The sequence below is a fragment of the Eucyclogobius newberryi genome, unplaced genomic scaffold (genome assembly GCF_026437365.1).
Source record: "Eucyclogobius newberryi isolate DKJ021-1_F unplaced genomic scaffold, fEucNew1.0.hap1 SCAF_15, whole genome shotgun sequence".
Lineage (NCBI taxonomy): Eukaryota > Metazoa > Chordata > Actinopteri > Gobiiformes > Gobiidae > Eucyclogobius > Eucyclogobius newberryi.
In genome coordinates this window covers 22,132,233-22,157,066 of record NW_027315779.1, presented here as the reverse complement: position 1 = coordinate 22,157,066, position 24,834 = coordinate 22,132,233, and the positions used below count along the sequence as shown (strand labels likewise).

Here is a 24,834-nt window from a genome sequence, read left to right as displayed (position 1 = left end):
TATTCCTTAAAAATCTACAAAGGGTTAAATTGAAAAAGTAAAAGGTGTGCGTGATACCTGGACACTCAATCTACTATAATAACTTGGGGTTGACTTTCTAGGTTACCCGATTTAGGAGCTATTGAAAAGAATCCTTGATTTTTGACGAAAAATATTCCTTAAAAATATACAAAGAGTTAAATTGAAAAAGTAAAAGGTGTGCGTGATACCTGGAGACCACAACTACTATAATCACTTGGGTTTGACTTTCTAGGTCAGCTGACTTAGGAGCTATTGAAGAGAATCCTTGATTTTTGACGAAAAATATTCCTTAAAAATCTATAAAGGGTTATTAAATTGAAAAAGTAAAAGGTGTGCGTGATACCTGGAGACTACAACTACTATAATCACTTAGCATTTACTATCTAGGTTTGCTAACTTAGGAGCTATTGAAAAGAATCCTTGATTTTTGACGAAAAATATTCCTTAAAAATCTATAAAGGGTTAAATTGAAAAAGTAAAAGGTGTGCGTGATACCTGGAGACTCAAACTACTATAATCACTTAGCGTTTACTATCAAGGCTAGCTGATTTAGGAGCTATTGAAAAGAATCCTTGTTTTTTGACGAAAAATATTCCTTAAAAATCAACAAAGGATCAATTTGAAAAAGTAAAAGCTGTGCGTGATACCTGGACACTCAATCTACTATAATAACTTGGGGTTGACTTTCTAGGTTACCCAATTTAGGAGCTATTGAAAAGAATCCTTGATTTTTGACGAAAAATATTCCTTAAAAATATACAAAGAGTTAAATTGAAAAAGTAAAAGGTGTGCGTGATACCTGGAGACCACAACTACTATAATCACTTGGGTTTGACTTTCTAGGTCAGCTGACTTAGGAGCTATTGAAGAGAATCCTTGATTTTTGACGGAAAATATTCCTTAAAAATCTACAAAGGGTTAAATAGAAAAGGTTAAAGGTGTGCGTGATACCAGGAGACTACAACTACTATAATCACTTAGCATTTACTATCTAGGTTTGCTAACTTAGGAGCTATTGAAAAGAATCCTTGTTTTTTGACGAAAAATATTCCTTAAAAATCTACAAAGGGGTAATTTGAAAAAGTAAAAGGTGTGCGTTGTACCTGGAGACTCAAACTACTCTAATCACTTAGCGTTTACTATCTAGGTTCGCTCATTTAGGAGCTATTGAAAATAATCCTTGTTTTTTGATGAAAAATATTCTTTAAAAATCTACAAAGGGTTAATTTTTTAGCCCAAAAGGACTACGACATCTAGGATTAGCAACTTGGATTCATGCTCAAAGTTCTTGTTTTTTTTTTTATGAATATGTTTATATTTTTGAAGATAACAAACGGTACTTTAGAGACGGTCCCTAACTGGCGCACCAAGCGGCACTTCAGCGCGCAGCTCCCCGCGTCGAGCTACTGCAGGCGGGGCACACTCAGAGGAAGCTCCCGCTCTAGTTGCGGAGGCGAATATCCAACGTCCAACGTGAAACTAACTTCACCGCGGTCAGCAGCACCATGTCCTCTGAGCAGTGGAAGAAGAGGTGCGTGGATGAGTGGGGCCTGCAGGACGCGCCGCTGCCCGACAGCGTGGACTGGAAATCTGTTTATGAATCCAAACCGTTCAGCAGGAACTTGTTGAAGAACTCTTCTCCCTACGGTACAGTCCAGATTGCTTTTTGAGGACAATAGTTCCTAGTTTTTGGGTTAAAATATGCTGCAAACAGTCACCGTTACATGGAGTTTATTATAAGAACTTTTAATTATTTCTGCCATTTGCACTTTTGGCTATCATTGTACTTTTTGTATTTCTTATTACTTTTACTATTCATAATTAGGTCTATATATATATATTTTGTCATGCTTTTACTAGTTGCAATTACTAGTTTTACAGCAGTGCAATGTCTTCAACTCTGCCCTGAGAAACAATGTAAATATTAAAAAATGTCTCAAACTAAAGCAGTTTCAGTGATACAAAACTTGTTAACACAATAAATAAAATCATAAAATAGAAATGGAATACAAATAATAAGCAGTAACGGAAAGAAAAGGCAGATCAATAAAAGAGGTCCACACAACACAAGAAGTTAGATAAGTTTATTTAGTTCAGGTATATTTGGACATTATTCAAGAATCAAATCAAATCAAATCAATTTATTTTTGTAAGGCCCAAAATCACAACAACAGTTGCCTCTGAGGGCCACAGGGAGAAATGAATCAACAATGTCTGTGGTGGCGATGGAGTCAGACAATGTCTGTGGTGGCGATGAAGTCAGACAATGTCTGTGGTGGCGAGGGACGATGTCCCAGGGTCCTCTGTCCTTAGACTCTCCTTCTCGGCCAGGAAAAACTACAAAAAAAACCTCTTTGGGAAAAAAGCGTAGAAACCTGGAGGAGTTCCAGTGAAGGAGAGATCCGACTCTCACAGACGGACAGACGGACACGAGGAGACTGGAGCTGGACCCACTCTTCAGGCAGAAGAGGGACCGTCTGAGTCGAGCTGGACCCACTCTTCAGGCAGATGAGGGACCGTCTGAGTCGAGCTGGACCCACTCTTCAGGCAGAAGAGGGACCGTCTGAGTCGAGCTGGACCCACTCTTCAGGCAGAAGAGGGACCGTCTGAGTCGAGCTGGACCCACTCTTCAGGCAGAAGAGGGACCGTCGGAGGCGAGCTGGACCCACTCTTCAGGCAGATGAGGGACCGTCGGAGGCGAGCTGGACCCACTCTTCAGGCAGAAGAGGGACCGACTGAGGCGAACTGGAGCCACTCTTCAGGCAGATGAGGGACCGTCCACACAGGGCAGGGACCACTTCACCAGGGGAGGGGCATCTGGGTCCACAGGTCCTCAGGAGTGAGAGAAAGAAAAGAAGGCGGTGAACAGTTTGCAAGTGGAATCAAAAAATAAATATTGTTTGATAGCATAAGTAGTCAGAAGAAGAAGAGGATAGTGCTCAAGCTGTCATACTTCCCCCAGCATAGTTACTCCTAGGGCAGCGTAGCTGAAGCTGTGGGTTTATGTTTCTGTTCCTAACTACTCTGACCATAAGCGATTTCGAAGAGGAACGTTTTAAGCCTGGACTTAAATGAAGAGACTGTGTCAGCATATTTAACATGGGTCGGGAGCTGATTCCATAACACAGGAGCTTGGTAGCTAAACGCTCTACCTCCTACAGTACTTTTAGAGACTCTTGGCACCACCAGAAGGCCAGCATTCTGAGAGCGAAGAGCTCTGTTTGGATGATATGGTTCTATAGCATCTTTGAGGTAGGATGGGGCCATGTCATTTATGGCTTTGTAGGTCAAGAGTAGAATTTTGAATTTGATTCTGGACTCGACGGGGAGCCAGTGAAGAGACTTCAGCACTGGCGTAATGTGCTCTCTTCTTTTTGTTCCTGTTAGTAATCTTGCTGCTGCATTTTGAACCAGTTGAAAGCTTTTTATGGAGCTTTTAGGACACGCTGCAAGCAGGGAGTTACAGTAGTCTAATCTAGTCGTTACAAATGCATGGATAAGTTTTTCGGCATCACTTTTAGGCAGGATTCTTCTGATTTTGGCGATGTTGCGCAAATGGAAATAGGCTGTTTTACAAGCTTGATTTATATGAGCTTTAAATGAGAGCTCCTGGTCAAATAAGACTCCAAGGTTTCTTACAGTAGAACTGGAGGCTACACTGACATTGTCCAGTGTGACTATCTGCTCAGATAGAGCGTCTCGTAGATGCTTAGGGCCAAGCACAATGACCTCGGTTTTTTCAGGGTTAAGAAGCAGGTAGTTTAGTGTCATCCAGGTTTTTATCTCCTTCACACAAGTACTAAGTCTGTCTACTTGATCGCTCTGATCAGGTTTCATTGATAAATACAGCTGAGTGTCGTCTGCATAGCAGTGGAAGTTAATGTCATGCTTTCTGATAATGTTGCCTAAAGGCAGCATATAAAGAGTAAACAGAATTGGACCGAGTACCGAACCCTGTGGCACACCGTAAATTACTTTAGAGCTTGGTGAGGAGCTCTGGTTTACATTAACAAATTGGAACCTATCAGATAGATAGGATTTAAACCAGCTGAGGGCTGTTCCTCCAACACCTACATCACATTCTAACCTCTGCAGTAGAATGTTGTGGTCGATGGTGTCAAACGCTGCGCTGAGGTCCAACAGAACCAGGATTGAGACCAGTCCATCGTCAGCGGCTAATAACAAATCATTTGTGACTTTAACTAGTGCAGTTTCAGTGCTGTGGTGGGCTCTGAACCCTGACTGGAAAACTTCAAATAAGTTATTGTCCTGCAGGTGGCGACAAAGCTGTTTTACTACAACTTTTTCAAGGATTTTAGAGACGAAGGGAAGATTTGAAATAGGTCTGTAGTTTACTAATAGGTCGGGATCTAGATTAGGCTTTTTCAGAAGAGGTTTAATGACTACATGTTTGAAGGACTGTGGAACATAGCCACTTTGGAGTGAAGTATTTATTATATTAAGAATAGAGTCTATAATTAGGGGAAGAATGTCTTTGAGGAGTCTGCTTGGAATGGGGTCTAGGACACAAGTTGAGCTTTTAGAGGACATAATGGCTGAAGTTATCTCTGCTTGATCAACAGCTGTGAACCTTTCTAAGTTTACAGGTGGATTTATATGGGACGTTAGATTTACAGCTTGGGCTAGTTCAGGGCTAATAGCGGGGGTAATTTCATCTAATTTATCTCTGATTGTTTTTATTTTATTGTTAAAAAATAGGAGGAAATCATCAGAGCTGAGTGTAGCTGGGATTGAGGGCTCTACTGCACTGTGACAGTTTGTTAGCCTAGCTACAGTGCTGAAAAGGAATTTAGTGTTACTTTTGTTGACTTCTATTAGATTTGAATAATATCTGGTTTGGGCCTTACGCAGAGCCTGCTTATAGGACAGCAGGCAACTTTTCCATGCTTTTAGGGATTCTTCGGTGTGAGAGCGACGAAATAATCCCTCTAACTTTCTAACTCTTTGTTTATGTGAACGCAGTTCTTGGTTGTACCATGGGGAGGCGCGCTTTGGCCTAATGACCTTCTGTTTTAACGGCGCGACAACGTCAAGAGCAGACTTCAGAGAATTCATGGTCAAGTCGACACATTGATCACTTAAACTGGGACTAAAACTGTTCTCAGCAGGATCACATGACATGTCACTGAATATTGGCTCTATTATTTCTTTGAATTTTGAGATAGATTTTTCAGATATTGTCCTTTTCATAATAACTTTATTTTGTGGGACTGGGTGATCTTTAAGAATAAACTGAAAGGTAATTAGGAAATGATCTGACAATATAGGGTTTTGAGGGAGGACACTGAGGTCACTAATCTCTGTTCCATACGTTAGGACAAGATCCAGAGTGTTCTTGTGAGTGTGAGTCGGTTTATTTACATTCTGAGTGAAACCAATGCTGTCTAACAAGGCGCTGAAGGCATTACTGAGCGCGTCATCACTCATGTTCACGTGGATATTAAAGTCTCCAACTATAACTATTTTATCCCAGGCTAACACTAAGTTTGATATAAAGTCAGAAAACTCTGTTAAAAACTCTGAGTAGGGACCAGGAGGTCGGTAGATAACTATGAACAAAACTCCTTTTTGGTTTTTCATATTTGGACATGTGATTGACAGCATAAGGCTTTCAAATGAGTGAAATGCATTGTTAGTTTTAGGGCTCATGAGTAGGCTTGAGTGGGAGATCACTGCCACACCACCACCTCGGCCTGTGCTCCTGGCAGTCTGAAAGTTAACATGGCTGGGTGGGGTGGACTCATTTAGTCTGACGTAGTCGTCTTGTTGAAGCCACGTTTCAAGAAGGAATAACAATAATAGGCTGAAGCTTATACTTATTTGTCCTACACTTTCATACATTGTCATTCATATAATATCAGAGTGAAACCATTCCTAATATGTAAAAACCCAAAGGAAATTACAGTATTGTCACAAACTAAGACATGTACCGGTATCTGCTGAGTTACACATTTAAAGAGCGTCGTATATAATTTAACTTCATCTGCACTGCACAACTGTTTCTGAGAGCTTTCCTTGTAACAATGTTTTTTATAAATCTTTTTTTTTTTTATATAAACAGCTCCGTTCCTCTACGTTTGTACTGGCTATCTGCTTTTGAACTTCTGGAATGATTTTAGCAGAAGATTTCATATTTGTTTTTTAATCAATTTGTGTTGTTAAAAGCTAGAGAATAAAAGTTCATCTGAAGTGACTGGACACACCCATCTATGTTCTGTTACTCACCACAAAATCTTCTGTTGCACAGCGGTGTGTCATGACAGCCCGTCTGAAGTTCCTCCTCGCCGGGCTCTTAGTATTCCTGGATTTATTGAAGGTGAGGAAGGCAGTCGGAATGAAATATTTGAAGGAAAATATCACGAACAAAACGTTTAGCACAAATGTATACGTTTGATTGTTTGTCAGGAGACTTCAGTGACTGGACCACAAGCACAGAAGAGATTCCATCTGACATGAGTGGAATCCCCAAAGGAGCTGTAGTCTGTGCTCGGCCTAAATATAGGTTGGTTTATGATGACCGGGTGTAATAGTTGAAGGATTCACAATAAGAAGCCCTTGATAACTGTGTTTTTTTTAAATAAAATGTCGTTTGGGGGCAATAATACCTGTATCTTTCTCTCTGACTGCACATTTCCCATGCATGTGTTATGCCTTGGTTGACCATATACCCAGCGTTATGATTGCACTCTCTTCCCTTGACGTTACTTGTTTGCTTTGCCCAGTAAAGCCAGTCCTTATTCTTTTCTTCTCAGCTGGTTCACTATGGAGCAGGTGGTCGACTTGAAGGCTGAAGGACTGTGGGACCAAGTCATTGATGAATTTCAACCTGAAATTATGATCCAAGACTGGTGTGTTGATCAACGCTTTATTCAGTATATACATTTGAATTTTCAATATTTTATTTTTTAGGTATGAGGAAAGTAGACTTCATGAGTTTATCTACCAGCTCCATGTGAAGTTACTGAGTGCAGACAAAACAAGAGTCATTGCCGAGCACACAGTAACCCCTGCTGAGGACCGCAGTGTTTGCAATCACAAATGGAAGGAAGTGAGTTTCTGCACACAAATCAAACTGTCCCCAACACACACTAACTGCTGATGTCTGTAATGACCTCTAGGTGTCGCACGTGTTCTCCGGCTACGGCTCTGATGTGAGATATGTCCATTTCTTGCACAGACTGAAGAACCAATATCTGAATGGATTTTACACCACTGCATCCAGCGGCAGCTCAGTTATTGTGAGACCAAGTAAACCTGAAAGGTTGAATAATATAGTCTTATCTAGACAAGTACATGACTGCATGCCATGACAAAGACCATACATCTATTAAAACTACAGCGCCCACCAAACCTGAACTGTTTTTTATTTTTTGTGTTGTATCAAAAAAGTATTATTTCCAAATTAGATTTTAGATTTGTAATATAGCTATTCAACTGAACATTTCACTTTGTTTTGTTTTTGCACACGTAACCATGACAATACCCAAAGATGTTTTATTGTACAGTTTTATTTTTTAATTCAACATTTTGGCCAACGGATTCTACAACTTTAGCATGATCAAGTATTATTTTTTTATGAAAATTGTCAGAAATACACATAAAAGGGAGTTTTGTGGTCAGTCACAATTGTGGCCAGTTGGATAAAACCTTGTACTATGATGTAAAGGCAGTAAAATTCATCTTGACATAATAAATATTATACAAATTGACATCTAATCAAATTTTAACAAAAAATATGTACATGTGTACATGTCCTTTGTTCAGCAACGCTAGTGGTTGCTGTAAGTTGATTATAGAATCAATAATAGCAGTAATACACTGTCTCAACTCATTTGTTCTCTCCACTTACAGTAACCTGCAGTGGAAACAAGTTAAGATACACAGACTTCAAACTGGAGGGCTTCCTGCCACCACTTAAACCACCTCCTCCTTGTTCTTCTTGTCCATTATGTCTTGAAGCTCCTCCTCTATAGCCTTTGTTTGCTGCAGCTGATCATTGGACTTCAGTGACATCTGCAGCTCTTCACATCTGAGGAGGGCAGATGTTCTCTTCTCGCTGTAGTTCAAAGCAGTGCTCAGCTTCTTGACTTTAATCTAGTGTGTGCTCTCCTCTACCAAGGCGTTGTGGGCATTGGAATATTTATCCACCATAGCCATAAAGGTCCGCTTTTGTGTGCTCAAGTCTTTTTAGAGCTCTTGAACTTTGTTGCACTTTGTTCAGACTCTCCTCCAGCTCCTGGGCCAAGTTTTTAGTCTCTTCACTCGTCTTCCTCTGCTCAGCGAGGGCACACTCCAGCTCCTAGGCCTTGTTTTTGGTCTCTTCACTCGTCTTCCTCTGCTCAGCGAGGGCACACTCCAGGCCGTAGAGCTGAAGCTGCAGGGTCTTCTTTTTCTCCTGCTCCTTCTAGAGTTTGTTGTGGCTGGTGGTCAGATGTCAGATGTTTCTCCTTGCTTTCATTCCCCTCAGTTACCTCTGATTTTATGTAGTTCTTTGTGTACATGATTAACTATAGAATTATTATTTATTGTTGTGCATTTTTCCTGTGTAATGTAATTCAGGCAGAAAGTGAGGCAGACTAGCAGTGAGGCAGACAGTGAGGCAGACAGTGAGGCAGACAAGCAGTGAGGCAGTGAGGCAGACAGTGAGGAGGACAGACAGGCGGTGAGGCAGACAAGCAGTGAGGCAGACAGTGAGGAGGGCAGACAGTGAGGCAGTGAGGCAGACAGTGAGGAGGACAGACAGGCGGTGAGGCAGACAAGCAGTGAGGCAGACAGTGAGGAGGGCAGACAGTGAGGCAGTGAGGCAGACAGTGAGGAGGACAGACAGGCGGTGAGGCAGACAAGCAGTGAGGCAGACAGTGAGGCAGACAGTGAGGAGGACAGACAGGCTGTGAGGCAGACAAGCAGTGAGGCAGACAGTGAGGAGGGCAGACAGTGAGGCAGTGAGGCAGACAGTGAGGCAGTGAGGCAGACGGTGAGGAGGACAGACAGGCAGGGAGGCAGACAGTGAGGCAGTGAGGCAGACAGTGAGGCAGACAGTGAGGCAGTGAGGCAGACGGTGAGGAGGACAGACAGGCAGTGAGGCAGACAGTGAGGCAGTGAGGCAGACAGTGAGGCAGACAGTGAGGCAGTGAGGCAGACGGTGAGGCAGTGAGGCAGACAGTGAGGAGGACAGACAGGCAGTGAGGCAGACAGTGAGGCAGTGAGGCAGACAGTGAGGAGGGCAGACAGGCAGTGAGGCAGGTAGTGAGCTAGGTGATCCAGGTACAGTACATGATGAGAGACAGGTGTTTCCAGACTGGTTCATGCATTCCTGTTACATCCCTGTGCCCTCCTCCTGCTCTGGGGCGCTCCCTGGCAGCAGGACATAAACCACCTAAATGGCCACTTCAGACCCAGGGGTCGAATTTAGAGCATCAAAAATGTACATTTTTTTGTGGTCACTGTGACTTGTTTTTTGTGACTGGTCGGTCAATAATAATTAGAAACTGCCTCTTATTTCATGTCTAACACTGTAACGATTCATCCATTTATAGGTTCCATCCGTCCTAATGGGCTTGTCCTAATTTGTTTAGAAGCTATTTGCACTTTAATGAAAATGCAGATCTTAGATTGTTTGCTGCTCACCATATCTATGTTATCGCCAAACATGGAGAGAACATATGACCATAGTTGCATAAGGACGTGTCCTCTGTGAACATTGGGAGGGGTCAGTGATGTCAGGTCATCCCCGGCTTGGCGTGGGCTCAAGAGCATCAGTGCAGCCAGTGGACGGCAATGTGAGGACAACGGGAAAAGTCTCTGGTGAGTTCAGCCGCGTGGCCAGACGGGGATAATTGGACACACGCTGCTCGGGCTTCAGAGGATGTCAGTCTGCGCTGGACCTGTGCCATAGATCTAAGGTAAGTAAGCTTTGAGCAGGTGGGACACACATACACAGCCCACTCTTGTACAGGAGACACTTTTATTTCTGATTTGACCGTTACATTCAGCCGTTACATCACAGACGGTCAAACTCTGATGGAATTAACAATATGAACAGGGCAATTGATCCTCCTTGTGAAATAAGGTTATTTGCATGTTGCTCTTAAATTCCAGGACTTTCTATTGTGGCTGTGAAGGTTACTGAGCTGCGCGCAGAGTAACATGTGAAAAGAACCAGATGTAGGATGATCTAAGAGCAAAGGCATCTGAATGATCATAACCTTGATTCTGCATTTCCCACATGAACATGAATCCGTAGTAAGTTTTCTCAACCACAGCAGCGACCACGTTTTTCACTAGTTCCTCCTCAACACAGTTTTCTGGCTTCTTTCTGGTTCTGCACACTCTTGGATACAAACAGAACATATCTCTCCACACAGGACAGAACAGATGCTGTAGTGTGTTGTAGTTGTGCTCAGTGTTAATAAAACATAATATCAGTTATTTAAATATCATATTTTCTAATGGGCCACTGTTATGACTAGGCTACTAGTTACTAAAAAAAAATATATTAAACAAAATATTTTGATAATCAGAAGTCCTGAGTGTGGCACCTATGAAATGCATCCATTTTTGTTCCAACCCCTGGAATAAATAGTCCAAAGTTTCAGGTCTATACGTGCAGAGAGTGTATTGATGTTTCTTTAGACACTATAGGCTGCTGCATTGACTTTTGGGGAATTCTCTCATCTCTTTTTTCATCTGACATTTCCTGATGAGGCCTGAACTTCAGAGCTGACATTTAACTGGCATAAAAGTACCATTTGTGTATTATTTATTCAGTAGTATTGTCCTTACTGCATTAAAAGCACTGTTCTGATCCTCTGACCACAAGAGTATTGCTTGGCCATAAAGGAGCTGAGAGCTGTGTGGGAAATGAGTGTTCATCCATTAGGCTGCTCCCGAAAACTCTAGCATTTGCATCTACGTTTTTATGCAATAACATCCCACTGACAAATATTCATATAAATATGCTTTTTATACAATTATCTTAACCCTTGTTCTACCCTCAAAGATAGTGTGTGATTTAAAAAAACATTCTTTTCTACACATGCAACAATAAAAACAAACAAACCCACAAAAAACACAAACTTTTTCATGTTGTGGACGCCTGGGGGTCATCCGGAACCGAAGAAAGCATGAGGGATATCATTTTGGCCTTTAGTCTTAGCCTTTAACTGCTAACTTTTATATTTACTACCAATACAGATACTTGTTGCTTTTACCATCTGTTTCCCTTTACTCTTGGCTTGATTGCGATTTCAGAATTCATAATCATACACACGTTTGAATATCTAAATCCAAGCCGTCCACAGTGCTATATACACCGTAAATGATCCCGGAAATGCAAGCAGTCTGCACGTGTGGCGCTCAGGTAAACCAATGCTTCCACATTGTATTCAGGCAGAGACATGTGCGCCATCGCAGGTGCCACTGAACAAAGTGCTATACTACACCTCACGTTTCTCCACCTGAGATCAATCAGTAAACCCGGTACACTTCATCCTCATGGTCTCCTGAAACCTTTTCATCCTGGTGAGTTAGTGAAGCTAAGACCTATAGAGCCTTCTCCTTTACCCTGACTCATCCAGATCACTTTCTCCTCCTTTGTCATTAATGTTATACTGATTAAGTCCGCTTCATTTGAATAGGGATTGGGCAATTACATGCTTCTAAAGAGTCACATGTAGTTTTATATTGCATTGCCAGTGTTGTGGCAAGCGTGAGCCAGGTCAGCTTCTGCATGTTAAAATATGTTGGTGCTATGAGTATGGTGATTTATTGTTGTTTTAAAATGGCATCCTACAATTGTTTGGAAAAATGTATATATGATTGATTGACTCATGTTTGAGAAGTCCTGTATGGAGTAGATCAATACAGCAAAGAATAACATACTAAATAGCAGCAAAAGGCATAATATGTAAGTAATTGATTGTGTTATTTATTAATTGTCTGCTTATTGTCTCTTTAGCCTGTCCCAGTGACTTTGGGCCTTAAGTGGGCAGATTTGGACAGCTATTGTTGACATATACACACGCATACATTCTTACATCAGTACATTATTTCAAAACAGCAAGTTTATTTAACCAATATGTCTGTGCATTTATTTGCTATTCATTGTTGAGGCCTAATGTATGTGGTGTGCGCTGCATAGTATAGAGCAGTCCAGTGTGTGTGCCTGTGTGGGAGAGAGTTGTTTTCATTGCCTGCCCCAGCCCATTGTGTGTCCCGGCCCTCTGCCTGCCACTGCACATTTGGTTAACATTTTGCTGTTTAACCCAGAGAGAATAATCGGCAGCTCTCAGTCGGAAACATGGGCTAGTGTTTAGTTGACTTTCCATTGAGCCTGTTACTCTTTAGGTTGTTTCACTCTCGTGTTTGGAAGGAAATCGTTAACTCTGATATGGTAATAAGTAGTTTGCTTTTTTCCCTCTTCCAGGCCCTGTGCCACTGTTTCCAATTGATCTCCAGAACATCTAATTATCTTTCCATATTTCATACTTTGTCTGTTTCTAGAGTTTTTTGGCCCAATCCTGAATGTGGCATAATTGCTTTGACCGTCTGGGTCCCTGCTAAAGCTGAGAATGCTGTTCCTTCTAAGATGACAGGGTTGCCCGCTGGGCAGGGTATCTTGGGTAATGGAAACCATAGGATCTGTCTACTGGTTGTCAGTGTGTCAACCAACCTGTCTTTAACATGGTCACCTCCAGACCCCTGCAGCGGGACTGTCTGCATGTACAGGTCTTTACAGTATTGCCACCCAACAGAAAAACTGAGGAAAAGGAAAGTTGTAAGGAAATAGACATTGGGATTAAACACATCATGAAATGAGAGCCACATATATCAAATGGATAGTGTGCCTCAAGTCAACCTGATTAGGCAAGAGAAGAAGACCTGCTGACCTCCGTGACCATCTTGTGACCTTGACAGGGCCCAATGAAGTCTTCTGATATCATGCAGTCTTTAATCCGAGCTATCAATCTCTTTAGAGTGCAGTTAGGTTCACAGCCGGAGCCTCAGATTGAGGATGTTTGTAAGACTTATGTTCTATGGAGAACATTAGTCTGTTAAATGTACTGATACTAAAGCTAAAGTATGAGGTCCAATATGACAACACTCATTGACAATTCAATTCCATTTTGGTTTGACAGATTTTCATGTTTAAAGTATACATATTTTCCAATGGAACATTTTGTATTTACACACATTGTGGATTTCCTGGCCAGAGAAAGCAGATCACTTGAGGAACTGAAGTTCATGGCTCTGTGCCCACCGTACTGTAAACCAAGCCTGTGTTCAGCCAAGCTTGCACTGCTGCTGTTCAGATTGATGGTAATGTTGACCTGGTGGACATAGAGCAAGCAGAGACTGCACTAGACCAGTGTTCGCTTTCACCCTCCATAGCTCCTACTAGACCAGGCAAAAACCAATTACAAACTGCCGTGGACCGATTGAATGACTGATCACTTTCTTTTTCTTTCTTTAGAGTTTTAGAGCGCTTTATTTATGCGGCCAATGTTACATACAAAACTAACAATTATTTTAGTACCGATATACAACTAGTCAACTATTATATTTTATATTAGTCAACTAGCCAACCATATCATTCAATTATTTCTAATGTGGATTGGAGTAAATTAAATGTTACCTGCTAAACTAATATATGCCAAATGACATTGACAGAGAATATAAACAAACTAGATTGTATCTTCTTCTTTTTCTGTTTGATTTATAATTATGTTATCTTTGTGATTAATACAATGTTTAGTCAATTTACACTCTAGATAAAAATAAATTATTAAATATTTTACCAGATAAAGAACCAATTGCGAGCGAGACCGAGACCACATATTCTTTTATTAAGATACCCAGGTCACCATTGAAAAGGTGGTCTCGGTCTCGCTCGCAATTGGTTCTTTACCTGGTAAAATTATTTATTTATTTTAAATTTAGATTAATTGATCCAGCTTTAATAATCACAGAATGTTTATTTTTTTTCTAAGATAAAATGCATTTTATATGATCGTTCAATGTCTGTTAGTTGATATAAAAATGAAAAATGAAGCATAATACACATGGCCAGTAACTAATAGGGTGACTACCTCAATTGTGGAAAAATACATCTAGAAAGTCTTAATTTCTTTGCAAGAAAAACACAAAACAAACTTATAATATACTGTAATATAATTCAAGTGGCATCAATGAAAAGGTGTGACATTCTGTAAATAAGTGGATCAAGGGACAAGGGCCTAAACAGCTGTGTAGGACAACCAAAAGAAGGACAAGATGTCACCCAAGTAGTTAATAACCGAATTGACGGAAACAACCTTTGTTACCTGAAAATATTGTGCCGCTGCTCATAACCAATGCTCACAACATGCTCCACTTTGGTGCTATTGTTTTGTGTCATGCATAATATATAAGCTAAATGAAAGGCAACCTACTGCATAGTGAAATTAAAGCATTTATTGATCTGCCTTTGAGTGGTTTTCTGTGAATTAAAGCTGCCTCTAGTTTAATGTTGATTAAACAAATCTGTTGATTGTAGAACCTTTTCACTTTCTTATTTGACAGTAAAATGTACAAAAGGTGTAGTGCGCTTTAGTGGTTTGACCCATTCCTTATCTGCCTGTACATCTGTCGGCCATGTGGCCACTGGGATGAATTTACACTCTGATTCAGCTTCACTGAAAAGTGCACATCAGTGTGCAATGCTTATGTTACTTATTAAAAGGATTTATCTTCTTGCTTGCTTAACTTTAACTGCTGACAGAAAGATGGGACTTTGGCTTCCTGTCTGAAAGACACAAGTAGTAATTCATTTGTAGTACTAACGGTATTCAAGAGTGTGATTTACTTGGGCCATAATACTTAACGTCACAATGTGTGGAAAGACATCAGTGACTACATTGATGTTCATAACACTTCTGTACTTGCACATTTAGATAACATGATCACAGTAATAATATTCCACAGCAGTTTTATCCTTTAGGCACACATGTAAGGCAAGGCAAGTTTATTTGTAGAGCACATTTCATACACAAGGCAATTCAAAGTGCTTCACACAGCAGGAAAAATGCATTCAAATCACAAAGAAATTACAGAAACAGAAATACAATAAAATTAACTAAATTAAAAATTATCAATCCAACTCATTGTCTAAACTAATAAAATCACAATCAAAAGAGAAGAGTGCAAAGAAATAATCCTTTCAGTCATATGCGCAGCTAAACAAAACTGTTTTTAGCTTAGATTTGAACATTGTCAGAGTAGAAGCCTGTCTCACATCTTCAGGAAGACTGTTCCAGATTTTAGCTGCATAAAACTGAAACGCAGATTCCCCATGTTTTGTCCAGACTAAGAGCAACTCTGATTTGCTGCCTCTGAAATTATAGTTACCTACCAGTTAATGACTTATCTTGCATTGGAGTTAACTACAGGAGAAGTAATATTGGTTGATCTAGATGCAGGTTTATGTTCCATGATGGCTGATAGTTAAACTGTGCACTTTTACATAGCTTCACTCTTGAACCACTGTAGAAATCATTTATTTCAAAGAGGGGCAGGTTTCCTTCACAATAATCCATTTAACTACAACTGAGAGGTATAGTCATTGTATAAATAATATAATGCATATGTATTGTATTTATGAAATACTAGAGCATCCTTTATCCCACCAACAGGGTACAAGCAGGAAACACTAAACTGTTAAAGGTGTTAACTCCTTTTTTCGCCCGGCACTCCTATCGGGGTAAGCCTATCCCAGGCAATCACTTATCTGTGGTGCTGACAGATCGTGGCTGTGTCACAGACAGTAATGGGAGAAGAGCTGTCAGCCAACTCACTGTTCGTGTGCGCTAAGTGGCAATAGAGACCGCAGTCCTATCAACACCCAAACTCCTCCCTCCCTGTCAGCCCATGCAAAGGAAGAGCACCCAGCATTTAGACGTCCATGATAACATTTATTTGCAAACAATGTGTTGTACATACAAAACTATGCAATGAAGATATTTATTGATGATAGAGTGATTAGGGTGGTATAGGAAGGGCTTCTGGGAGGTAGAGTGTTGTCTGGAGACGGTGATGGAGGCATTGTCCTGGTCACGAACCTCAGTTAGCAGATTAACTGCATATTAGATGGATTTTTTAAGACAAATATATGACGACAACTTGAAAATTCTGTCCCCCTCTTTGTTTATGCAACGTTTGATTCATTTTAGGTGGATAGTGCATATCTGGTCATCTTGTTTACATGATACATGAGTTTTAAGGAGCCATTAAGGAAGAATATCCAGCTATAATTAGGGGAATACGTTAATCAATAATGCATTCTGCTCTTCTAGAACAGACTTTTGGTTTGTATGCATTAATATGAATGGTGTCCTCACAGGGACACTATGAAATTATAGAATTTTAGAGCTCTAAAATGACACAAGCATTCTATTTAGATATTTTAACAATGCTCAGTGTACAATGCATCCCTAACAACAATAATATTTCATGCTGTTATCGCTTTGCTAAGGCCAAGCAAGTTATTTTTGGTTTGGTTGGCTTTGACCAGCCTGGTGTAATATGGCCCTCTGTCTGAGGCCGTGGTAACCATAGCAGACCTTGGAAAGTGAAATGTGACACTGCGGACCTCTGGGCTGTGTTTCTGAATCACAACTCCATAATGAGCTGGTGGAGCTCAGGCAGCATCAAAGATGCAGCACCCGAGTATCTGTTTCAGTCCACAAAGTACAACAGCGGAGTGTCACCTGTACGGAGGAGTGGAGGTGATGGGCTCGGAGAGAGAGGAACCAAAGCTTTCAATTGAACTGCAGTGCACTGGTGCATAATGATCAGCCTGCCTGCACGCTTCTCCCACACAACATAACAACAATTCCATATCACTATCTATTCTGTATGATTCAAACTTATTACAAGCATATAATATTGTAATGGACTGTTGATCAATCTAACCCTAACCCCAGTTAGAAATAGATAATAAACTCTTGTAACTAACAGACTTTTGTCAGAGACTATGAATCACACGCTATGTTAGCTAATTAATGTTGACTTATGTTTGCTCTTACTTTCAATTATGACTTCTAAATATCTAAATCATGTTTGTGTTATAGAATTTTTGATTTAATTGTTGCAATGTAGTTCAACATTCCTCCCTGCGTTCCAGAAGAAAAACTCATGACACTGTGTTTTCAGCACGTAGTCACCACTCCACCTCTGGGCTGCACATGCATTTACAAAATGTATCTTTAACTTTATTAACTGCAACAAAAATTATGAAAACCTTTAGTTGAATTACTTGAATTAAACATGAGTTAGCGCATAGCTGGTTAGCTTCCTTTAAACTCTATCAAAAAGGTTTATATGGAAAATTAATTGTATTTTTGTCTTTGTGTTGTTTACATGCTTCCAGTGGCTGACCCCTCGCACGCATGATCACCATGAGATTCTCTGCCCTTCCCAAGAGCGCTCTCTTCACCATCCTCTACCTCCTGCTCCTTCCTTTGCCCTGCGGCTCCATGAAGCCTCAGGTCGTGGAGAGAGGCTCTGCTCCCCAGCAACCCCAGCCTTTGGGCAACACTTCTGGCTCAGGCAAGAGAAATTGTGCTGGAAAGGTGGTGTGTAGACCAGGCATCCTGCTACCAGTTTGGTTGCCACTCAACCCTTCTCTGGGGGAGCAATCAGGGAGGGCTATAGTTTACTTCGTCGGTCTCCTGTACATCTTCCTGGGTGTATCCATTATTGCCGACCGCTTTATGGCTTCTATAGAAGTTATCACTTCTCAGGTATACGGTTTATTTACCCTCTTGCTTTACTTGACTTTAATTGACTACACTAAACGTCCTTATATTCTGTATGTAACAAATATTTGATAGGAAAAGCAGGTGACTATTACAAAACCCAATGGGGAAACTACAGTCACTACAGTGCGCATTTGGAATGAGACTGTGTCCAACCTCACATTAATGGCTCTGGGCTCGTCTGCGCCGGAGATCCTGCTGTCTGTTATTGAGGTAGGAGTTGTGCTGCAGAAATGATTTTAAGATGAATAAAAGTGAATGTTGCTTTATTGTTTCTTAGGTGTGTGGGCACAACTTTGATGCTGGAGAGCTTGGGCCTGGCACCATAGTGGGCAGTGCGGCCTTTAATATGTTTGTGATAATTGGTATTTGTGTGTGGGTAATCCCAGATGGAGAATCTCGCAAAATTAAGCACCTGCGTGTCTTTTTTATTACATCTTTCTGGAGTATCTTTGCCTATATTTGGCTCTACCTCATTCTGGCTGTCATCTCCCCTGGGATGGTGGAGGTATGTGTTTATGTGGTGATTACAAAGCGTGTGAAAATGTATTCCACTATTGATTGTCTTCTCTTCTCCAGGTCTGGGAGGCCATAGTGACACTGTGTTACTTCCCTGTGTGTGTGCTCTTGGCATGGATTGCTGACCGGAGGCTTCTTTTTTACAAATACATGCACAAACGTTACCGTGCTGACAAGAGACATGGCATTGTAGTGGAAATGGAGGGAGACTTGGCACCTAAAGGCATTGATGTGATCATGGATGGAATGTTCCCTGACTGTGGTTCTGGTGCTGGAAACTCTTCCAGTGTGACTGTGTCGGTGCAGACAGGAAATGAATTAGATCAGAACAAAGACGAGGTAGGCATGACTTGGAAAGCAACAGTTTGTATTCGATCTGACATACTGCACGTAATCTATAGATTTGAGTTTACCATTTGGTTTTGAGACGTATGATGACAAACTTACAATTTAGCATTCAATAACGGAAAATAATAAATTAAACCATTTTAACAGGTATTTTCCTGCAAAAGTATGTGTTGGCTACAAAAAATTACAACACATGGCACATAAATGATAATAAATTGAAATATTACACTATGAATGCTCGAGTCTCAGGAGGACTCTGAATGCCAGAAGTCTGGACAGCAACTGTTTTTGTCTCAAGACAGAGCTGTAGAATTCTAAAATAATTTACAAAGATATTACAGAAAAGTTATTTTACAATGAAAACATTGTTACACAATAACAAGGTACTATAACACAATGTTTCAAGTTATACAGCCCGCTTCTTCTTCTTGATTTGATTATTTTTGACAGCTAGTCCGCATGCTGAAGGACCTGAAGGAGAAATACCCAGACAAAGACATAGACCAGTTAATAGAAATGGCCAACTACTCAACCCTGGTAAATCAAAAAAAGAGCCGGGCCTTCTACCGTGTCCAGGCCACTCGCATGATGATCGGTGCTGGGAACATCCTGAGAAAACATGCCGCTGACCATGCACGGCGCCGTGCTGCGGCCCCGGAGGCGGACCTGGCCACGTGCTCACAAATCTACTTCGAAAGTGCCCAATACCAGTGCACGGAAAACTGTGGACATCTGAGCGTCTGGGTCATCCTGGAAGGTGGCACTGGACAGAACACATTCCTCGTCGATTATTTTACTGAAAATGGCTCTGCAAATGCTGGGGCAGACTATGAGTTTACTGAAGGCACCCTCATGTTTAAACCAGATGAAAACCGAAAAGAGATCAAGGTGAGAGGGTCGGTGTCTTATTGAAACAGTATTGTCCTAATTTGATAACACTACTTTCATCATTGTGGCTTATCAAATTTGCATATGTTTTTTTTAATTTTCAGGTGGGAATACTAGATGATGATATCTTTGAGGAGGATGAGCACTTCTTTGTGCGTCTGCGAAACCTGCGCTTAGACGACGGTGGCTCTGACGGTTTAGGATCTCCACCTAAGGGACGCCTGGCGGAGCCTCACGTGGCAACTATCACTATTTTAGATGATGACCATGCTGGCATCTTCAGCTTTCGCCAGCAGGTACTGCGGGTCAGTGAGAGCTCAGGAATTCTCAATGTTACTGTAGCAAGAAACTCCGGCTCCAGGGGAACAGTGTCTGTGCCCTACCACACCGAGGATGGCAGTGCTAAAGCTGGGGTGGACTATGAGGAGACTAAAGGAGAGCTGGAGTTCCCTAATGAACAGACCAGGTGAGTCATTCATTAATCTTTGTATTTATATAGCGCCTTTCATGACACCCAAAGCACGGTTCAGTATATTATTCCGTACTTAATGGTAAGTTACTTTGGGGTAGACTGTTATTGGACATTTCAACATCAATAAAACATACATATTCAAAACATTACAGCTCTCCTTTTCCTCTGAAACACGTGTCTAGGGAGTTTATTATGGAGCAATTATACTACTGACTTAACTAAGATAATTCCCCTTTGTAGTCGGGTGTGGGAACCATTGGCCCACATGGATGCTGCCAGCTCTTTTTACCATTAGCATTTCAGCTCATATAAGGTGTGTGTGCACATGGACTAAATGAGCACTCAAGGAAATACCTAGTTATGCAATAGGCCAGACCTCTTGCTCTGTTATGGTACTTTAAATGAATTAATACATTGTTTACACCTCAGAAATTGGTCTAGGTATTATGAATTAATTAGATTTTTGTAAACAAATAAAAAAAGAAAAGTAGTATCCCCACACAGCATCCACAAACCTGCTTATATAGTCCAATGATATTAACTAAACAAACAGGATGAGTAGAAGAGGTGAAGTAGGTTAAACACACGTTGTCCAATGTCATTAATTGTTTATGTCAGTGTAGTTTGTTGTATTTGTTGTTTCTTGATGTCAAGTTTAATTGTTGAATACATAGGTGTGTTTTTTTATGCTTGCATTCCTCCAGTCAGACCCTTCAGGTGCACATTATAAATGTGTCCGAATACGAGAAGCAGGAACACTTTTTCATTGTGTTGGAGGAACCTAAATGGCTCAAACGTGGTATTTCTGGTAAGTTTATATGCAATTGTTTTAGATAATATTGATCATATTTATAATACATTTGTTGGGAGTGTCTCTTTTACTCTAGCACAGTACAGTACGGTACAGTACAGTACGGTGCAAGTCATGTACAGTAGGAAGCTTAAGATCAAGTATCAAAACAAGTGTACCAGAAGATTTTACTCCTCCCTCTGCTGGTCCTATTATTGTCATATTATTGTTTTATCATCAACACTTTTTAAATTCAATGTTACAGTATGTAAAAAGTATATACATATACAATACATTGATTGTGTATAAAATAAATTAATAAAATTAGTGGAATGTGTGTTGATGAGCGGGTTTATCGTCAAGGCAGAGAGCGGGCCCTGGGACCATAAAAAATGTAAAGCATGCTTCATGCTTTATGCAAATGTTCTCAAGTGGCATACAGAGCATTAGTAGTATTGTCAGATGTGTCACTGAACATACAGTTGGCTGTATTGTAGTTTTAATAGTATCTTTCTAACTTTAAGTTCATTTGACACAATAAACTTCACTTTTCAGTAAAACAAAGGGAACATGATTATATTTAAGATCTGACCAAACATTTTGCTTGTTTTTCTCCAATTTTTGCTTTTTTGTTACTTTTATAATGTCACTTCCTGGATTGACATGTACAGCAAATATGACATAGGTAGAGGTAATTCCACAACTGTAACTTAGCAACCAGATTGTAAATAAGGTCCAAAGTCCCTTTAAATAATATGATGGCTAAATACACATTACAACACATACATTTTGTTAAATAAAAGGTTAAACTGTCAGAAAAAGATGCAAGTTCTGTGCAAATTTTCTCAGCATTTTTAATGGGATGGCACTTTTTTGATGACATCACAGAGGTGGAAGTATTCTGTTGTACAACTCTGCACTACTTCCTACTGTAAGAAGAAAGTCTTAAGTCTAAGGCGTACAACTGTCTGTGGGAAAAGAATAAAATCTAAAGAATAAAGTCAGGTTTAGTAATGTAACAGTTGGATACCGACCGCCATAAAACACCGAAGAAGAAGCACTACTTCCTGTAATTTTTATTTATCACATTTTCTTCACAAACTGCATATCATGAAAAACTATGATCATTATTTACAACAGGGACTATCCCACTAAACTGTTGCATGGGCTTTAAGACTTTTACTTATCCCCCTTATATAAGCTCAGTTTCACTTCAATCAACAGGTTAATTTAAATCAAACTAGCGTAACAATTGTAGCCCTATTTTTAAACTGTATTTTGTATTTGTTCACAGCTTTGCTGCTTAACCAGGGTAAGAATGTGTGTACATTCTGGTTTTACTACTACTCACTGATGGCTGGCTGTTGCACAGATTTCTTCTAACTATTACTGAAATATTCCATTTCCGTCAGGAACATAGGGATTTCTTTGTTTTGGATTGGTCTTTGGTAGTGCATATTTCTTTTTATTTTCTAGCTCTTTTGTACTTTTGGTTTGATGTGTCTTCAAATAGCATTTAGAAGATACTATGCAAATATTATACTTTGTATGTAACATGAACATTTTGAAGTTGCATTACCACATGGGCATGTTGACTTGCAAATAACAGTACCTTTGCTTGTTTTTGTTTGTTTGTGACTTTCAACTTACCTCAGTTGACAGGATTTACAGAATATTTTAAAATGTCTAACAGGTTACCCAACCCCTGAAGAGGAAGAAGCCAGGAGGATTTCAGAGATGGGCAAGCCCATTTTAGGAGAGCACAGCAGGCTTGAAGTGATCATTGAGGAGTCTTGTGAGTTTAAGGTATGTGATGGTCATTATTGATGGATTAATGATTTTGGGGCATATATATATAAAATGTATGAATCTAAAACATGTGTTTGTTTGGTTCATATTCATTGTGCATCCTTGTTCACATCAGACTCCAAACGGAGTAATAGACCAGGTACAGTGTTTGGAATGCTGTGCATGCATGTGAAGTCTGCAGCAACATTTCTACCTTACTTCTCTAGCTACTGTTTTCAGAAAACCCTATTAATATTAGTCATGAATGGGGGGTGGATATGCATTGTCGTTTTGCATTCATAGCATGTGACAGGAACTCCTGTAGTATTCTCCTACATGCTTGTTTTCTGTTTCTGCTTTGACAGAACACTGTGGATAAACTTATAAAAGACACTAATCTAGCAGATGTGCTAGGGACACATTCTTGGAGAGAGCAGTTCATTGAAGCAGTAACTGTCAGTTCAGGTTGGTTTGATGTATTTTTATTCTTCCTTTTTCTTCAACCCTTAACAAATTCATGTTTGTCTTTAACAGGCGATGAAGAAGGAGACGACCAACGAGCGCCTTCCTGCTTTGATTATTTTATGCACATTTTGTGCCTCTTTTGGAAAATTCTGTTTGCTTTTGTTCCTCCCACTGAGTATTGGAATGGTTGGGCGTGCTTTCTCGTGTCCATGGGTGTCATTGGTTTATTAACAGCCGTTATTGGAGACTTAGCATCTCATTTTGGGTGCACCGTAGGCCTCAGAGACTCTGTCACTGCAGTGGTGTTTGTCGCTTTGGGGACCTCAGTTCCGGGTGAGTTACTGCTGTTTGAAATTAAAAAAATATATACACAATAACAATGTATTATTTATTGTATTCTTTCCTAGATACGTTTGCCAGTAAAGTGGCTGCCACACAAGACCAGTATGCTGATGCTTCAGTGGGGAACGTGACTGGAAGTAATGCAGTTAATGTGTTCTTGGGAATCGGCGTAGCCTGGTCTATAGCAGCTGTGTACTGGCAAATCCAGGGGAAGGTCTTTTATGTGGATCCCGGCTCTCTTGCCTTTTCTGTCACATTATTCACTATTTTTGCTTTCTTCACTATGGGCGTGTTGATGGTACGACGAAGACCATCCATAGGTGGCGAACTAGGAGGAGCTAAGATTCCTAAGGTCCTTACATCACTACTTTTGTTTGGATTGTGGTTCCTGTATGTTCTCTTCTCCAGTTTGGAGGCCTACTGCCATATTCAAGGCTTCTGAGAAAACTCAGTCGAGAAAAGTACATACTGTACCTGGTGACAGTCATTGATACATGTGTGCAGGACATTTATGGGACCTGCCGAAACTGCTGGTGGAGAAGCAATTACAAATGCTGCCATGGTTTTCTCAAAGAGACGAGTGCCTGCAGTGCAGGTGGGCTCAAGTCATCTGGAGAACGTACTGTTTTTATATTGTCTGTCCGTCCTGTTTATTTCCTAAAGGTTATTGTGTCACAGTTAACAGTATGACCACAACATGATGTGAAATACAGGTGCTTGAAATTACATTATTTTAATTTAAATCCATACTTAAGTATTACTATATATAGGTACTCAGTATTAATTTGAATCCCCTTGCATGAACGCTGCAGTGGAGTGTGTCCATGGCAGAGGTGGTCAAAGTACTGAATTTCATTACTTGAGTAAAAGGGCAGATATACTTCAGTCAAATTATTACTTTAGTTAAAGCACTAAAATATTTAAGCTATCATAAGTAAGTATTTAAAGCTACTACTTTTTACAAATTATTTTAAATAAGTGTTAAATAAGTATCATTGCCGCTACAACAATAAGATCAAAATTGTTTTTTGGTTCTATTCTGTACCTAGTTAAACTAGTATAACCGTTGAACAAGATTAGATTAGAAAGTGTTTTGCTTAGATTGGTTACATTGGAAAAGGGAGTTCAATTTGCCAATATTTTGTATATTTATCATCTCCAAAACAAATAGAATGAGAATAAGCCAACTCAAAGCTTGTTAGAACTGCTGGTATTGTTAACAACCTGCTTGTGTCTGGAACAGCATCTGCACAAGTCTCAGGAGAGAATGGGACTTTTTTTTTAATGTTGTGGAGTAGAAAGCATTCTCTTTCTAATGTAGTGGAGTCAAAGTAATGAGTATTCAAAGAAGTACAATGCTTGAGTAAATGTACTACTGACCACCTCTG

General features: G+C 40.3%; 2 protein-coding genes across 3 annotated transcripts; both read left to right on the top strand.

Moving 5' to 3' along the window:
* Positions 1-1,497: 1,497 nt before the first annotated feature.
* Positions 1,498-7,434, top strand: LOC140361130 (F-box only protein 50-like). The gene is made up of 6 exons (XM_072446761.1): positions 1,498-1,668; positions 6,290-6,358; positions 6,448-6,544; positions 6,795-6,890; positions 6,952-7,090; positions 7,161-7,434. The coding sequence occupies exons 1-6, from the start codon at positions 1,527-1,529 to the stop codon at positions 7,350-7,352; spliced, it is 735 nt and encodes a 244-aa protein (XP_072302862.1). The 5' UTR covers positions 1,498-1,526; the 3' UTR covers positions 7,353-7,434.
* A 2,380-nt stretch (positions 7,435-9,814) lies between these two features.
* Positions 9,815-24,280, top strand: slc8a2a (solute carrier family 8 member 2a). 2 transcript variants are annotated; one of them, XM_072446760.1, is made up of 12 exons: positions 9,815-9,944; positions 17,447-17,819; positions 17,910-18,047; positions 18,115-18,342; positions 18,414-18,692; positions 19,152-19,589; positions 19,694-20,055; positions 20,766-20,869; positions 22,545-22,657; positions 23,005-23,104; positions 23,174-23,437; positions 23,512-24,280. In XM_072446760.1, exons 2-12 carry the CDS (start codon positions 17,466-17,468, stop codon positions 23,886-23,888), a joined length of 2,757 nt encoding a protein of 918 aa, XP_072302861.1. In that variant the 5' UTR covers positions 9,815-9,944; positions 17,447-17,465; the 3' UTR covers positions 23,889-24,280. The 2 variants fall into 2 exon arrangements, with proteins under 2 accessions (XP_072302861.1, XP_072302860.1); XM_072446759.1 differs by having other exon boundaries at positions 20,766-20,887.
* The last annotated feature ends 554 nt before the right edge of the window (positions 24,281-24,834 follow it).